Below are 16,327 nucleotides of genomic sequence, written 5' to 3'. Positions count from 1 at the left end.
ATACCCTAGAGCAAAGGATCGACAAAGAACACGTCTATCGCAAGAGCCTGCAACATGACCTAAATGCTTTGAATCATTTTGTTGCTAAGATGAAGAAGTGAGAATTAGGTAGTCAATAATAAGGCACGAGTGGTTAGGTCAAGTGTTTGAAGATAGTATGTTTAGGTTACTCGCTTAGCTCAGATCGTTAGAATATTGAAGTTTGTGCTAAGTAGTCAAAAGTTTGTGTTTAGTTTGTGCTTGTGTAATAAAGTGCCTTATATATTAATGAAGTCTTCTTATTATTATCTATTCTCTATTTCTTCTTGGATATGTGTTTGTCTCCACATGTTGTGTATAAAGGTTTACAGGAAAACAAGTGTGGGGGAAGCACACCGCGACATCAAGATAGATTTCGATCGCGAAAATCACAAAATTAAGAAAGCAATAGAACAAAAACCATGCTCATCAAAGTTGGACCAAAATGGACCCGAGAGTGGGCCACCCGACCTCCTACATGGGCCGGCCAGCCCATCACAGTGCCACCTAGCCTCGCGCTTTGTCCACAGTCAGGTTCGAGCCCAACCCACTCTATTTTTATATGTTTCGCTTTCCATTTCAAACCAAATTGAAAATCACTTAATAAAACAACTTTAAAACATAAGAAAAGATTATTTCAGTCATGACTTAAGGATAGACTCACATAATACTTTTCCTAAAAGTCTTGCTACTATTAGGAACTTATTATTAGAGACCCCATGTTACTTAAGTTGTTGTGGAATGAGATATAGTAGAATAATGAGAACTTGATTCTTGATGTCTTGTTATTGGAGAATTTTATTCCAAAAAAATAAAAAGAATAGCTACACCTCTCCTTTGTGGTAAGCAATGTCCTACCAGAGCCATATATAGACTAGAGAAACCTTCTACATATACTACTTGTCATTGTGTTGAGTTTGGTCAAACCTTGTGACCCTTGTTGAGAAACTTATCATGCTCTCAAGATCAAGATCACGTACACTCCACATACATTTGCTACTCCTACACTAGGGGTACGTAACAACATATTTTCTATCCACCTAAAAATGTTCTACTCCTATACTGGGAATAGACACAAAAATATGCTTGATAGGATAAATGCTCCAAGTTATTGTAAATGTTTCTCTTGAAAAGTTTCGATTGCAAAAAGAGAGCCATGGGCTATGCAAAAGTTATTCATAAAAGAAAAAGAAAGTATTGGGAAAAAACGGACTAGTGTTCGAGATATTGAAAATAATGGGTACTCAGATGCCCGCCTAAAAAGAAAAAAGAAGAAGAGATGAATAAGATAGCCCATGTTTTCTTGCAAAAGTTTTTCAAGTTTCAAACAAGAGAGATATGTTTCAAGGAGCATAGTAGAATTAGGTTGGCCACCATATATACATCCACACACATGCACATCTTGAAGGAGGTAATGGAGTATCAACAAGTTTACAATTTTTCATACAAGGTTACCAGCACGAGTGATAATATCCATAGCATACCATCCTTGAGAAAGCACCAAAGCATCCCGGGCTCGATTAACTTCAATGCCCAAGAAATAGTGTAAGTCTCCCAAATCCTTAAGTGCGAACTCATGCTGTAAATCCTTGAGTAAGGCATCTGTTGCAGCCTGAGAAGAACTAGCAACAATGATATCATCGACATACACCAACACATATAGGGTATGTTTCCCTATATTGTAGTAAAACAAGGAAGTATCAGCTTTGGATGATTTGAAGCCAAGAGTTTCCAACTTACTGTATAGCTGAGCATACCACGCCCGTGGCGCCTGTTTTAGACTGCATAATGCCTTGTCTAGTTTACAAACATAGCCCGAACAAGATTTGCTCTCATATCGTGGCGGTTGTTGCATATACACTTCCTCTTCCAGAATGCCATGGAGGAAAGCATTTTGAACATCAAGCTAACGAAGTGACCAACCTTGAGACACTGCAAGTGACAAAATTAAATGAATTGTTGCTGCTTTAACCACCGGGCTAAAAGTGTCTTCATAGTCAATGCCATAATGTTGTTTGAAGCCCTTGGCTACTAGACGCGCCTTGTACCTATCAATGGAACCATTAGCTTTCCTTTTAACCTTGTAAACCCACTTACATCCTATAATGTTCTTGCCCTTGGGCCAAGGAACAAGGTGCAAAGTCTTGTTTCTGAATAAAGCCTGGTGTTCTGCATCCATCACCAAAACCTAATTCTTGTTCCAAAAAGCCTCATCAACAAAAGTTGGCTCATCTGTACTGATTGTAGAAGACATACACCATCGAACAGTGCCATCAGTGTATTGTTTGGGCTTGGAGATACCTTGTTGTAGGCGAGTAATAGGGCGCTGATGATCAGACGATGTAGAAGGTGCAGCAGATTCAGTGACCACACCTGATCCTGGCGTCACCACACCAGATCCCGTCACTGTACCTAGTCCCCTCTCGCTCAGATCGGCTTGTGCAAACAGAGAGGGAGAGACGGTAGTCTCGGTCATAGAAGATCCAGGCACCGTACCTGCCGAGCGTCGAGACTGTGCAGGCATGCGTGATGGAGACGGCGGATTCAGTGATGATCCCAAAGACGATGTTGTAGCACCTATCGGTGGGGAGACAACAGCAGGCGGATCCATCTCGGAACGCGTGCTGTCACCAGCCAAGCGACACATGAATAACGCTCGCTGGACACCGTTCTTTCGCCGTTTTCCACTGCATATATTCCTGCAATAGCTGGACTTCGACCAGAACTTGACAAAGGGTCAGTAGACACAGGAGAACTCAAGTGTTGATCATGCAAAATTACGTCCCTAAAACTAGATGATGGGTTCAACAAGACATCGGGTAAAAGTGCAAGTTCAGATCTAAGCCTAGAGCCAGCGTTGGGATGAAGAGATGAAAAAGGGAAGACTTGTTCATCAAAAACCACATCTCTAGAAATATATGTTGAAATATAAGTGAATAAGCCGGGCCGGCTGTAAGCCAGCTCTAAGATCGTGAACTCGGTGGTCACCACCGGTTTCAACAATTGGTATCAGAGCCAGAGGTCTCGAGTTCGAATCCTGGTTAGCGCAATTAAAATAAAATAATTGCTGCTCGCTCCTATTCCACGTCTGAGGCCTAAGGGAGCCTCCATGTGGGGGGGAGTGATGAAATATAAGTGAATTGCCCACCTCTCCCCATCAGCTTAAGCTTTTGGGTTGAGTTGGTTGGTGCATGTAACTTAATATGGTATCAGATCCAGAGGTCTCGAGTTCGAATCTTGGTTAGCGCAATTAAAATAAAATAATTGCTGCTCGCTCCTATTCCACGTCTGAGGCCTGAGGGAGCCTCCACGTGAGGGGGAGTGTTGAAATATAAGTGAATTGCCCACCTCTCCTCATCAGCTTAAGCTTTTGGGTTGAGTTGGTTGGTGCATGCAACTTAATAATATATACATGTCCCTCAGCAGGATCCTAACACTTGAACCCTTTGTGAAGATTGCTATACCCCAAGAATACACATCTCTTGGAATGAAATTGGAGTTTTCTGGCATTGTATGGTCGCATGTTCGGCCAGCAGGCGCACCCAAAGGTGAGGAGAAAAGTATAATCAGGTTGTGTCCCAAGCAGACGATTAAAGAGCGTGTCATTATCAATGACTTTAGAAGGAAGTCGGTTAATGATAAAAACATCAGTAAGAAAAGCTTCATCCTAGAATTTTTATGGAATAGATGCATGAGCAAGAAGTGAGAGCCCCACTTCAACAATGTGGCGATGTTTCCTCTCTCCAGAACCATTCTGTTGGTGAGCATGGGGACACGACACATGATGTGCTATACCTATGCACTTGAAGAAAGAGTTCAAAGCTTGATACTCTCCCCCCAATCTGTTTGGATAGCTATAATTTTGCAATTGAATTGTCATTCAACAAGATTCTAAAAATCGTGAAAGCATTGAAAACCTTCAGATTTATGGCGCAAAAGGTAAATCCAAGTAAATTTGCTGTAGTCATCGATGAAACTGACATAATAATTATGACGCCCAACCGAGGTTGGAGCAGGTCCCCATACATCCGAAAAATAAGGTCTAAAGGACTAGATGAAATACTAGTAGACCTAGGGTAAGGCAACTGATGGCTCTTGCCCTGTTTACATGCATCGCATACAACATTATTATTCGAATTCCTAACAAATGCAAGCTTGTGGCGACTAAGGACCTGTTGGACTATAGGAGCAGAAGCATGGCCAAGTCGACGGTGCCACAAGGAGACCGATGGCTTCACAGCACCGAGGGCTTGTTTATTCATGGAATCTTGCTTATTCGGAGAGGACTTCAAAGGATAGAGGCCGCCTTCACATCGGCCTGTGAGGAGCGTTCTCCTCGTCACCTGTTCCTTGATAGAAAAATGATTCGGATGAAATTCAAGAAAAGCATTGTTATCTCTAGCAAGACGATTAACAGATAACATGTTTTTATGGGCTTTTGGAACATGGAGAATATTGTTTAGATGAATTTTTCTAGTCGGGGAACATAAAGTGCTATGACCAACATGATGAATCTCCATACCAGATCCATTTGCCGCGTGGACATGCTCGTCGCCGTTGTACTTGTTGCGCATGGTCAGCTTCTCCAATTCACTGGTAATGTGATCGGTGGCACCCGAATCCATGTACCAGTTTGTGTAAACTCCATACGAGGTGGTCGTGGATGATGCAGACTTCTGCGGTGGTCCTGTGAAAGAAACATCAAACCTTTTGAAGCAGCGAATCACGGTGTGGCCTTCTTTGCCGCACAGCTGTCAAATAACACCAGACTGTGCGCCACCCTAGGGACGTGCACCACCATGACCTCCTTTGGATCCACGGCCAAAACCGCCGCGGCCACTGCGACAGCCGCCGCGAGTGTTGTTGGAGCTTCCACCACCACGGCCGCCCTTGGCGACCAAATTTGCCAAGGATTGGTGGCCACTGCCACCATGAATCTCCATGCGCTGCTTGAAGCTGATCAGCTGGGTGTAGAGCTCCCCCACCGTAATGGGTTCGACTCTGGCAGCGACGGCAGAAACCACCGGGTTGAACTCAAGATCCAAACCGGTGAGAATGTAGGAAACAAGTTCCTCATCCTCAAGCTTGCGGCCAGCGGAAGCCATGTCATCCACTAACCCCTTCATCTTCACAAAATACTCGTTGATGGTGGAGTTGCCCTTGGAAGCGGTAGCAAGCACCATCCTCGTGCTAATGACACGAGCACGGGACTGGGACGCGAAGAACCCTTTAATCGCCGCCCAAGCCCCGGAAGCAGTGACCTCATTGGAGACCTAAGATAGGATCTCCTTCGAGAGGTTGGACAACAAGAAATTAAGGACCATCTGGTCCTTTGTGACCCACGTCGCGTAGTCGGGGTGGGGCACGGGCGGCTCCTTCTTGTCGTCTGCTTTCGGTGTGAGGACCTCCGCCGGTGGCTTCACCGCCGGATCAAGGTACTTGGCGAGCTGGGCACCTTTCAGTGCCGACAACACTTGGGCCTTCCACAACTAGTAATTGGCGCGGTTCAGTTTTTCGCTCACGGGAAGAAATGTGGCGATGGACTGAACATCAGATGCTACGGAGGAGGAAGAAGCGAACGCCATGGGATAAATCCGCTAGGAAGAAGGCTCTGAATACCATGTGGAAATGGTTGGAACGAGTTGCCTCCCTTGGAGGGCTCGGTTGCCTGTTATATGGTTGGGAACAGCCCCCAACGTGGCTTGTACAACAATCTCAAATTACAGGATAGATTACAAGATTACATCTTGACTTACAAAGCCATGGCTACAACTAACCATACGGCATATCCTAACTACACACCGTAGGGAGCTAAGGGGATAAGCACGACATCCTTTAACAAGAGGGACTTGAATGTCGGTAACATAAGTCCCTCTAATGTAAGTTAGAGTAGACTCTTTTGAATGGCAAAGTGTAGATAGATTGGACTTTCTTTTGGGTCAAGTTACGCAAATTTCAGCCAGTTTGTCTGGTGGACAGCAATCCTATTTGTGGTAGGAGTATCAATGAGTATTAATTGTAATTAACGGGTGTAAGTGTGAATATTTTTTTTGGTCAAACGGTATAAATATAGATATAAGACTTTATCCGTGAATGTGTGGTTTCATCCATTAGTAGTTAAAATACAAAAAGTTTAATGTATTTTGGTCATATAATCCAACTCGGGGAAATAGAACGTGCCTCTACGGTTTCTAAGTTCTAACTTATTTCTGGGCCATGTTTAGTTCCCCAAATTCCTGAATTTGGCACTATGCAAAAAGAAGATTCCCCGTCACATCAAACTTGCGGTACATGTATGGAGTACTAAATGTTGACGAAATCAAAAACTAATTGCACAGTTTGGTTGTACTTTACGAGACGAACGTTTTGAGCCTGATTAGTCAACGATTGGATAATTATTACCAAATACAAACGAAATGCTACAGTGCGCCGCAGTGCCACTATAGTATCCTGGGTTTCCGACGGCGCCGAATCCGGCCGGAACTAAACATGGCCCTGATAGTGGTGTGCCATCACTAATTTCAAACAAAGTTGGTTGCTAAATGTAGCCTAGCCTGATAGGCCTTGGAAAATGAGCCGTAGCCTAAAACATGTAGTCCAGCCCGCTAGGCCTTAGAAAATGGGCCATGGCTGCCTAGGGAGCATACTCGCAGACCTTTTACGCCGCGGGTGGGGGAACTACCTACTGACTCGCGTAGATGAGTTTTTTTTTTGAGTAGATGAGTTGATGGACCCGATTGGTGGTACATGGGATGAAGCACTTGTTTGTGACTTATTTTGGGAAGACGATGGCAAGATGATATTGCCTATTCCGTTTCATGATGGAATGGAGGACATTGTATCTCGGCACTACAACAAGAACAGACTCTTTTCTGTCCGTTCAGCTTATAAAGTGTGTGTTGAAGATCGAGGCGAAATGATAGGAGACAAGCAGGATCATCCTCAGCTGTGGCAAATGGTGATGATAGCTTGTTGTGGAAGCACCTCTGGAAGCTGAATTGTCCAAAAAAGATGCAGCACCTCCTATGGCGGCTTGGTCATAACAGCCTGGCACTCCGTGTTAATCTCAAGTGACGTGGAATATAATGAAGCTGGACACCGCTTGTTGCCTTTGCAGGAGACTTGATGAGGATGGAGCACATCTATTTTTGAAGTGCAAGCATGTCACCAGAGTGTGGAACGAATTGCAAATGAGCCACGTCTGCAGCTCCATGGCTTTGCTCTCATCGGCCAAAGAAGTGATTAAGGAGATTCTGAAACTGAAGGGTGATATTCAGAGACAAGTCATAGTGCTGCTCTACTTATGGTGGTCTGAAAGATGTGCAGTTCGAGAAGGCGAGACGCCCAGAAGGTATCTGCATTTGGCACAGGTGGTCCGCTCATATGCTGATGAATACTCCTCCCTGAATCAGTTGAATCCGGTGACCATTGTGCCGCGGCAACGAGAGATATGGAAGCGTCCACCTACTGGTTACATTAAAGCCAAATTGTGTTGTGCGATCAAGAAGGAAGGGTGATAAGCTCTGGTTATGGCAAATTGGAGACGGTTCTTGAACCGCTTCAAGCGGAGATTATAGCTTGTCTCCAGGCGCTACAACGAGCAGCTGAGTTGGCGTGCAGAGACTGATCATGGCGACGGATGCAGTAGCTGTGGTGCAAGCAGCTACCTACTCGTCCCTGGACCACAGCTCGGCATGTGGCTTGATTTGGGAGCTCAAAGATCTCTTAATTTCTAATTTTGTATCAAGAACGATTTCTCATGATCCTCGACATTGTAATTCTATAGCCCACGGTCTTGCTAGCTTAGGGGCTAGTCTGGGTTTGGCCCGATCTCGGTTAGGGATGATATGCCCTCTTGTATCCAGGTCTTGGTCGCCAGAGATGCGGTTTGATGAGTAATGGAGTTTACTTCCATGTTTCAAAAAAGAAAAGAAAAGAAAGATCGTTGCTTCATAAGTAGTCGCTCCAGGCTCCATGTCACTTATATAACGCTAACCAAGTTTTAAAAATGTATGTTAATATCGATAAATTTAAATATCTGCACTAGATATATTTAATAATAAATCTAATAAAACTAATTTAACAATTTAGATGATTATGTGTTCTTTTTCTAAAAGTTTAGTCATACTTATAAAAGTTTGACTTAAGACAAAAGTTAAAATAATATAATTTAGAGCATGTTTGTTTCCCTTTGTCGTGCTGGACCAAATAAAGGGACTTTAAGATAGGTTAAGAGAGAATATAACATAACATTACTAATCCATTTAATTCAGGTTTGTGTAGACACTGCCACCCGCGTGATCAAAGCGGATTGCTTGATTAATGGCAGCTAACGGCTATTTGAAAAATGAGTCTGAATCCAAAATACAATTTACAGTACCTGCCAAATTTTATTTAATGCAAATTTGTCTTTATGTCCCCTTCCCTAAATCATTTTCATTTAGCTACAACTTTAAATGCTTCTATACACTAAATTTTATGAAGAAGGGAGTATAAACCAGAGGGAAGCAAGCTATACCTTATTTGGTAACCTAATAACATATTTAAAAATATTTGGAGGTGTGATTTCTTAGGAAAAGGCAATATTGGATCTCATCGGCTGTACCTTTTCTGGTTGCAGCCTTACTGCGCGCATCACGCACGCCGCTGTGGAGGAGCAGTGAATATGTGCGCGCAGCTGCCGCAGATGCATGCCCAAATAAGCTCCTCCAAAGTAGTTTATGGATTTTTGTCATATATAAGCTGGGTACCTAGCTTATATAATTCGGATTGTTTGGCAACCCATTTACTGATTTACCTTCGGGCTTATAAACCAGCACATATTTTATAAATGAAGGGGGTAAAAAAAAACACGGCTTTAATAAAACAGAGCGAGCCAGAGCTTTTAGACACTTTTGCAGATCGGGTCTTTTCACGTTCAAATACAAAACTCCTAACTTTTCTCACCAGAATGGGTAACACTCACAAACGTCGCTAACTCCTCTTAATGCATCCACAGGGTGCATAGGGCAAATACGAAGGTAACTAAGATCGTTGCTCAGTCAAAATCATTCTGCTGCATGGATATAAGAGAATATTCCAAATGAGCTCCATTGGAATCATAAACGGGGCGGATTGGTCCCGGCCAAATTGCAATAGAGACGCCGGCTAAAAAAAATGTGCTGTGACGACATGTCCACAGCAGCGTCATCGATTCACCCGTCCGTTGGCCGTCCTTGCGACATGTCCAAGGCCATACGTCTCTGACACTTGTAGCTTCTTCGATCGATTCGTCACGTACTACATGCATCTTATCAGCTACCGCATTCGCCGAGCTATAAGAAGGCGCGAAGCATACTCTTTGCGACACCAAGCCATCCAAGCAGTAAAGCATAGCTCGAGCTCAATTCTTCTACACAAAATCTATCTGCTGCTTGCACACGGTTGAAGCGGCAGCACTCGCAATATAATGGTGAACCATGGCGCTGCCACCCTCCTCCTGATCGTGTCCCTCCTCGTGGCAGTCGCCCTGTCCGGGGCTGACGCAAGGCTCACTGCCGTGCGCCACAACGAGGCAGCGGCCCTCCGTGGGGCCAAGGCCAACGCGAGGCTCACCGGGCGCATCACAAGGTTCACCGTGCGCCGCGACGCACAAGGAGGTATGCAGCTACATACTCCGACCCGTCGTCCAAGCAATAATCCGGCATGAAATGCATACGCCGCCCGTGCGTCGCCGTTGTTTGAGCGTGCGTGCCGAATGAATGAAATGTCACAGGTGACGTGTTGGTGGCGAAGGCTGCGCCGGTGCCGGAGCTGACATGCACCAATGTGCACGGAGTGCAGGTGGGCGAGACGTGCTTTTCCGTGGGGCAGGGCGCGGGGCTGACCCAAGAGCAGTTCCTCGGCTTCAACCCCAACATCAACTGCGAGAAGATATTTGTCGGCCAGTGGGTCTGCCTTCAAGCCACATCCGCTTGAGTGCCTGCATGCCTGGCTTAATTTGCGCTGCCCTGGTCCCTACGTCGCGACGATGAGTCGTGCTATGGTGGTTTCGTTCCCCTCCATGTATGAGCGAAGTTTTTTTTTTCTCGAATGACGTATGAGTGAAGTTGCTGATCATATAGGGTCGGTATGTTATCTGTCGCACTTTTCAGTATTCTCTGTCGCACTTTTCAGTATTCCACAGTGATGCGTGTCACTCTGTCCCCGCAACACATTTTTCATAAAAAAAATTTGATTTCACCGGTTTGCTCTCATGTAGTCATGTGTTCGAAATGTACCATGCGTTCGTGTGTTCTTCATTTCGTCCATCGTATTGCTGATGAGAAGAGTTGGTATGCTTTGGACTCCGCTAATTCAACCGCCACCGGCCTAAAACTCCTCCTTGCGGTCACACATTTTGATGATTGTACAAATTTGGATCCCTAATTAATAACCACGAGAAAATACGCCTTAGAGCATCCAAGAGTTTCCAAAACTAATTCTCAATCTAGATTTTTTTAGCAAGATTGAAAAAACTGCTCTCCAACAACTTCCAATCTTTCGGCACTTGGAAAAATCGATCCACCAATCACGCGGAAATATATGCGATCGACATCAATATGGAGAAGGATTTGGGAAGAATAAAGAGTAATAGCATCTCCAAGAGCCTTTCTAAAATCTACTCTCTAAATCATCATTTGAAGAATCATCCGCGTAAAAATCATTTTCTATATCTTTGTGTCCTCCAACAATTTTTTATATCTTTGTGTCCTCCAACAGTGTTTCTATATCTTGTACGCAGTCTAGAGAGTCATCATCGCTCTCCATCTTTGGTTAGCGAAAAACCCGAAATAGAGAATATATATATTTGGATATCCAATTGAAGAGTCTGTTAGAGTATTTTTTTTTCACCAAAATCTCTATTTCTGTAAATTAGGAAGATATAAAGAGTCTCTTGGAGATGCTCTAAGATATGGTTCTTGAATCCTGATACAAATATACAAGAGAGAAACCAAGTATAAGAGTGGTTGATATGATTTAGAAATAGTTTGAGATTCCTGATGCAAAATATTTTAGTAACTAGGTTTTTGAAATTGTTGGAGGAGCTAACAAATATGCTTCCAATCTTTTTTAGCCATTTCTAAAATTCATTGATTTACCAACTAACTTTTTGGGAACTATTGGAGACGCTCTGTGATGCTACAGGTAAATGCTAGTATATAATAAGGGAATATGCTAGGCCAAAATAAACCTCGACGTAGGCCGGTCTAACCCGTGTTGAAGGGATTTCTGATCCTTGGCTTGGGTTGTTAATTGAGCTTCGGTGAGGAGCATGTCAATAAAAAAAAAAACAAATAAAATAAAAAAAAAGATAAGAAGGGATCAAGGGGTGATTATGGTTTCTAAGGATCCGAAACCATTATCACTGTACCTTCCAAACAACAATTCAAAAACCAGGCCCATTGCTGCTCCCTTATGACCTGTCGCTCCAACCGCGCTTCCTCCATCCAACGTCAACTTGCATCCTTAACACCCTACTGGAGTTGTCACTACTGCACGCCCTTCACGCATGCCACTGTGGAGGAGCAGTGAATATGTGCATGTAGTTTATGGATTTGTCATAAACTGGGTACCTAGCTTATATAATTCGGGTTGTTTGGCAACCCATTGACCTTTGGGCTTATAAACCAGCGCATATTATAAATCAAGCGGTAAACAAACACGACTTTAAAAAAGAGAGGGAGAAGTTGTCTTCATTCACCCCCGCGTCGTTCAGCCGACCGACTCGGGCGGCTCTCCCTTCCCTCACCCAGCGCCTCCCCGCAAACCCTAGCGGCACCTCGGCCGCCGCCGGAGCTGCCGGCCGGAGGCCCGACGAGCAGCAAGGAGGGAGGCAGCGAGGCAACCTCGCTCTCCACCTTACCCAACCCTCTCCTTCCTCCCCCTCCTCTCTCTTTCTCCGAGTTCGTCGCTTTGGCATTTCCAGGGTCAAGCGGATGGATTCGCTCGGGTGGCCAGTCGTTGTGCTCGGTGGCCGAATCTTCGTGGCCGCGTGGTGGGGGTCTTCCCGCGCCCCTCCTCCTGCCACCTTCTCTCCCTTGCTCTAGCTGGCCATGCCTGGGCGGGCTCGCTGCTAGCCGGCCTCGGTCGGATCCCGCAGGGGGGAGGGGAGACTGGTTGTGTGTGTGCAGCAGCCGGATCTAGGCGGGGGTTGGCTGGTCCTATGGGGGCTGGCCCGGGCTGTGGTGGCCGACAGCTAGATCCATGTGGGAGGCTGGACGGCTAGGGCTTCTACCTTCCCTTCCCCGACCCCTCCTTCTCCATGTCATCTTCCTTTCCCTTGACGTTGGCTTGTTCGGCTTGCTGCTAGCTGGCTTCGGCTGGTTCCAGTGATGGGTATAGTCCTTCTTGCAACTCCCCGTGGCGGCTCGGGTGGGCGGACAACCCCCTTGGCTCTCCATATCTCGTCTTCGTGATGGGTCAGGGGTGTCGTGTCATGTGGCTGCACTACTGCAAGGCTGCTCGCGGTACGCGTGGTGGCGTCAGTGTTGGCGAGGATGTCCTCGTTCATCACTGCCACCTTCCTTCGTGACTGTCTCCTTTGTGGTGACCAATAATGGTGGGTGGTGGTGGGATGGTGTGAGAGATCACGATGAAAGCCTTCTTGCATTCTCCTGCCGAGTTAGGATTTGCGGGTGAAAACCTGCCTTGCAGCCTTGGCATAGTTTTCTTCTTGAAGGCCTCGTGAGGCTTCGGAGGTCCGCACCGCTGCTCCGTTTCCTGTTGTGTGGCCATGGTGGTGCTTCAGGTTGTTTTGTTGGTGGTGCTCGGCAGCAATGTTTTGGGTTGGTTGCCTGAGTTAGTTGTTTTTGCTAGTTGTGGCGTCCTTTAGCTGTGGAGTTGCTAGTTGTGTTGTTTTTTCGACCAGGTTGAGTTGCTAGTTGGGTCGTCTTCACCAAGTTGGCTCGGTGAAGTTCACCAAGCATGTAGTGGTGTGAAGTGTCAGTGGTCCGGTTGGAGTGCCAATTTGTATGGGATGAGTGACATACTCTTTTCAGTTGTGTAGTTTTTTAGACTGGTTTTTTACTCAAAACTGAATCGACACTTGTTTTCTTTTTTATCGTCAAATATATAAATAATGGCATAACTTTTACCGCCCTTTCTAAAAAAAAGAAGTTGTCTTCCAGAGCTTTTAAACACTTTTGCAGATCGGGTCTTTTCACGTTCAAATACAAAAACTCCAACTTTTCTCACCAGAATGGTTAACACTCACAAACCTCGCTAACTCCTCGTAATGCATGTACATAGGGAAAATACGAAGGTAACAAAAGATCGTTGCTCAATCAAAATCATTCTGCACAAGATTAAAAAAAAATCATTCTGCATGGATAAGAGCACGGTAGGCACGCTTTCGCTGCGCCGGTTTTTGGGCAACGTGGCATGCCACACGGAATAACATATCCGTAGTGGTAGGTTGTTTTTGGGTAAATGAGCAGAACGTTAGCTTGTTGTATGGCGTGAGACAAGATTAAGAAACCATGTGACTAAAAGTTGTGACAGAATAAAACCATTCATGATTTATAACACAATTAGGAATAACTGAATGATATTTATACATATATAGCCCAAACATGGTCGTTGGACAAAAGAGCAAAATAAAAAAGTTTCAACACTCAACACCAATATATAAACGTTGCAAACTTTGTAGGCACTATACATTATATCATGTATTTATTGAGGTCAGGATTATAGGAATAGCCAAATATGGCACAGGCAAAATCTTCATTACAATGTGAACAATGGATTAGGGATACTGTAAAAAAGAACTATAAGACAAGGTGTATTATTCATCAACAAAATATTGTGTCATCCTTTTTTTTGGCCCCCATCTCACATGGATATTGTCCCCTCAGATTGGTCTGCACAAATAGATCCATTATTTACAAAATAGAAAATAGTATCACTGTAAGAACGGTTTCATAATAGAGGCAATGGCAACTCCTGAGTCCTTGGACCATGCAAATCGAGTAGCTTCTCTCTAAGTTAGGCTCCAAAACTATTCATTAATTAAAAAGATAAAAAAGGGGGTACTATCTCATCTTGGTATATTAAATTACATGCAAAACTATTCCCCAAATTGATTTTTTATTTTTTTGCAGCTAGTCAATATTTATGCCTATATCATGATCATGCATAGATGACGTTGGAAGCATAGGTAATAAAAGATCAAAGAAAATTTATTTTATATGGGAGTACTTTTTCTTCAAGGAAAATATATAAGATGATGTGACTAAAAGAAATGCTCGGTAGAGAGGGACTCGGTGTAATAACTAATTATAATTGTAACATGGTTCACTCTTCAAACTAAAACAAACTAATTATAATGGTAACATGGTTCACTCTTCAAACTAAAACAAACCTCATTGGATTCGATGCCATTCATGTTGTATAGCAACATAATAGTAACAAGGTGTTATGAAAATAACTAAAAATGTAATTGTTGACAACATCATATAAACACACTACTGGATTAAGGCGCTTTGCCGGGTGCCGAATACACCCGGCAAAGGCTACTTTGCACTCGGCAAAGCCTTTGTCGGGTGCAGCACTCGGCAAAGAGCCTCCGGCAAAAAAATTAGTCGGCAAAGATTTCTTTGCCGGGTGCTTTTTATCGGGCACCCGGCAAAGACTTTGCCGAGTGCAAACCCGGCACCCGGCAAAGAAAAGTGGTCGTTACGGCGCCAGCTCCGTCATCCCTTGCTTTGCCGGGTGCCATGTCAGAGGCACCCGGCAAAGATTTTTTTAATTTTTTTTCAAATTTTCTTTGCCGGGTGCCGTGCCGGGAGGCACCCGGCAAAGATTTTTTTATTTTTTTATAATTTCTTTGCCGGGTGTCGCACCGCGGGGGCACCCGACAAAGAGTTTTTTTATTTTTTTTCGTAATTTCTTTGCCGGGTGCCAGGTCATGGGGCACCCGGCAAAGATTTTTTTTTTGAAAAAACTTTGTCGGGTGCCCTGGCCCTGGCACTCGGCAAAGCTGGGAATTCCTTTCAGAATTCCCAGCTTTGCCGAGTGCCAGGGCCAGGGCACCCGGCAAAGCCTCAAAAATTAATTTTTTTATTTTGTTTTTTGATTCTATAATCACAAACACAGCATATAAAAGATATATATCACATCTGAAGCATCACAAAGACAATATAGCATATATATATCACATCCATCTCATCACAAACTCAATCCCACACATATATATCACATCGCGAATACAATACCTCACATACACGACATCACAAACATAATAGGTCCAATTACCATCGAAACAAGTCGATAGTGGATCACAGTGCATCACATGTCCATCAAGCGGTGAAAAAGAGATACAAACTAAAGGTGGGGAGGAAACTGAGTGCCTGGTGAAGGAAACTCGGCACCGCCTGCTTGCGCCTGAGATGGGTCATTTGAACCCGCCGACGGAGGCTGCATAAAGGACAAGATATTCAGGCGCTTAGAGTGGGTCATCTAATGAAAGCACTAGTCGAAGCAATATGGATTCATACTCACTGGACTAGCTACAACTGGCAGCGGCGCTGGAGCGAACATCGGAACAGGTACACCGTTCACTTGCCCAAAGTTCTGCAGGAACATCGTAATCTCCGCCAGCTGCTTGGCCTATCTCTCCTGCTCGGCCCGCTCGGCTTGTCTTTCCCGCTCGGCCACCTCGGTCCTCGCCGCCAGGTCCCGCAGCTCCTGAGCCATCCTTTCGTTATCGGCCTGCAACATTCAATCGAATGTTTTAGTAATGTAAAGGTAACTAAGTTATGTAAAGATCAATGTACAAAGAGTTAAACTGGACTAACCTGGAGTGCGTTGACCCGCTGCTGTGAAGGGGACGACCGTTGGCGTATGGCCGGGCCTCCGCTCAGGGTACTTGCTCAGATCTGGGAGAGGGAGGGAACAGAGCCGGACTCGAGGGTGCCATCGCCAAGCCAGTACCGCCCATGCTTCTTGCCCTGTCCGATCCTCATGACAGTCGTGCCATCAATGTCGTCGGTGCTTGGATCCTAGTCTGGCCCCTGGACCGACCTTGCATCCGACGCGTAGGAGCTGATGCGGGTGTGGGCACTCGGGTTGCTGTACGACTTGGGTGGGTCATCCGGGCTGAAGGTGACAGCGGAAGTCGCCTTTCCCTTGTGGGCCAGTCCATACGCCATGAATGTGGACAAAGGCTGGCCACCATGCGATGCCGACTGCGAGAAAGACAACAAGATGATTAGAAGTAACATGCAGAATGGAGCGTCAGAATACTAAAAATGAATTCACGTACCCAAGCTTGCTTGTACGCGCTGAGGCT

The 16,327-nt window shown here is 45.0% G+C and overlaps 1 protein-coding gene, 1 non-coding gene and 1 pseudogene across 2 annotated transcripts; 1 reads left to right on the top strand and 2 right to left on the bottom strand.

Moving 5' to 3' along the window:
* Positions 1-4,966: 4,966 nt before the first annotated feature.
* LOC136455732 (small nucleolar RNA Z247) lies at positions 4,967-5,105 on the bottom strand. Its single transcript, XR_010759206.1, has one exon. It is a non-coding gene; the product is annotated as a small nucleolar RNA Z247 (small nucleolar RNA).
* Positions 5,106-9,394: 4,289 nt separating this feature from the next.
* LOC136453349 (uncharacterized) lies at positions 9,395-10,234 on the top strand. Its single transcript, XM_066453919.1, has 2 exons — positions 9,395-9,656; positions 9,773-10,234. Exons 1-2 carry the CDS (start codon positions 9,467-9,469, stop codon positions 9,973-9,975), a joined length of 393 nt encoding a protein of 130 aa, XP_066310016.1. The 5' UTR covers positions 9,395-9,466; the 3' UTR covers positions 9,976-10,234.
* Positions 10,235-15,170: 4,936 nt separating this feature from the next.
* LOC136453348 (uncharacterized) lies at positions 15,171-16,001 on the bottom strand (annotated as a pseudogene).
* Between the last annotated feature and the right edge of the window lie 326 nt (positions 16,002-16,327).

The sequence above is a fragment of the Miscanthus floridulus genome, chromosome 5, assembly GCF_019320115.1.
Source record: "Miscanthus floridulus cultivar M001 chromosome 5, ASM1932011v1, whole genome shotgun sequence".
Lineage (NCBI taxonomy): Eukaryota > Viridiplantae > Streptophyta > Magnoliopsida > Poales > Poaceae > Miscanthus > Miscanthus floridulus.
The sequence above is the reverse complement of the archived record's forward strand: the minus strand, read 5'-3'. Positions and strand labels throughout refer to the sequence as shown.

What these genes read in the sequence shown, in the direction of transcription:
- LOC136453349 (XM_066453919.1), top strand. Translation starts at nt 9,467, where the DNA reads ATGGTGAACCATGGCGCTGCCACCCTCCTCCTGATCGTGTCCCTCCTC. An exon ending in GCGCCGCGACGCACAAGGAG is followed by an intron (nt 9,657 to 9,772) that starts GTATGCAGCTAC and finishes GAAATGTCACAG; the next exon opens with GTGACGTGTTGGTGGCGAAG.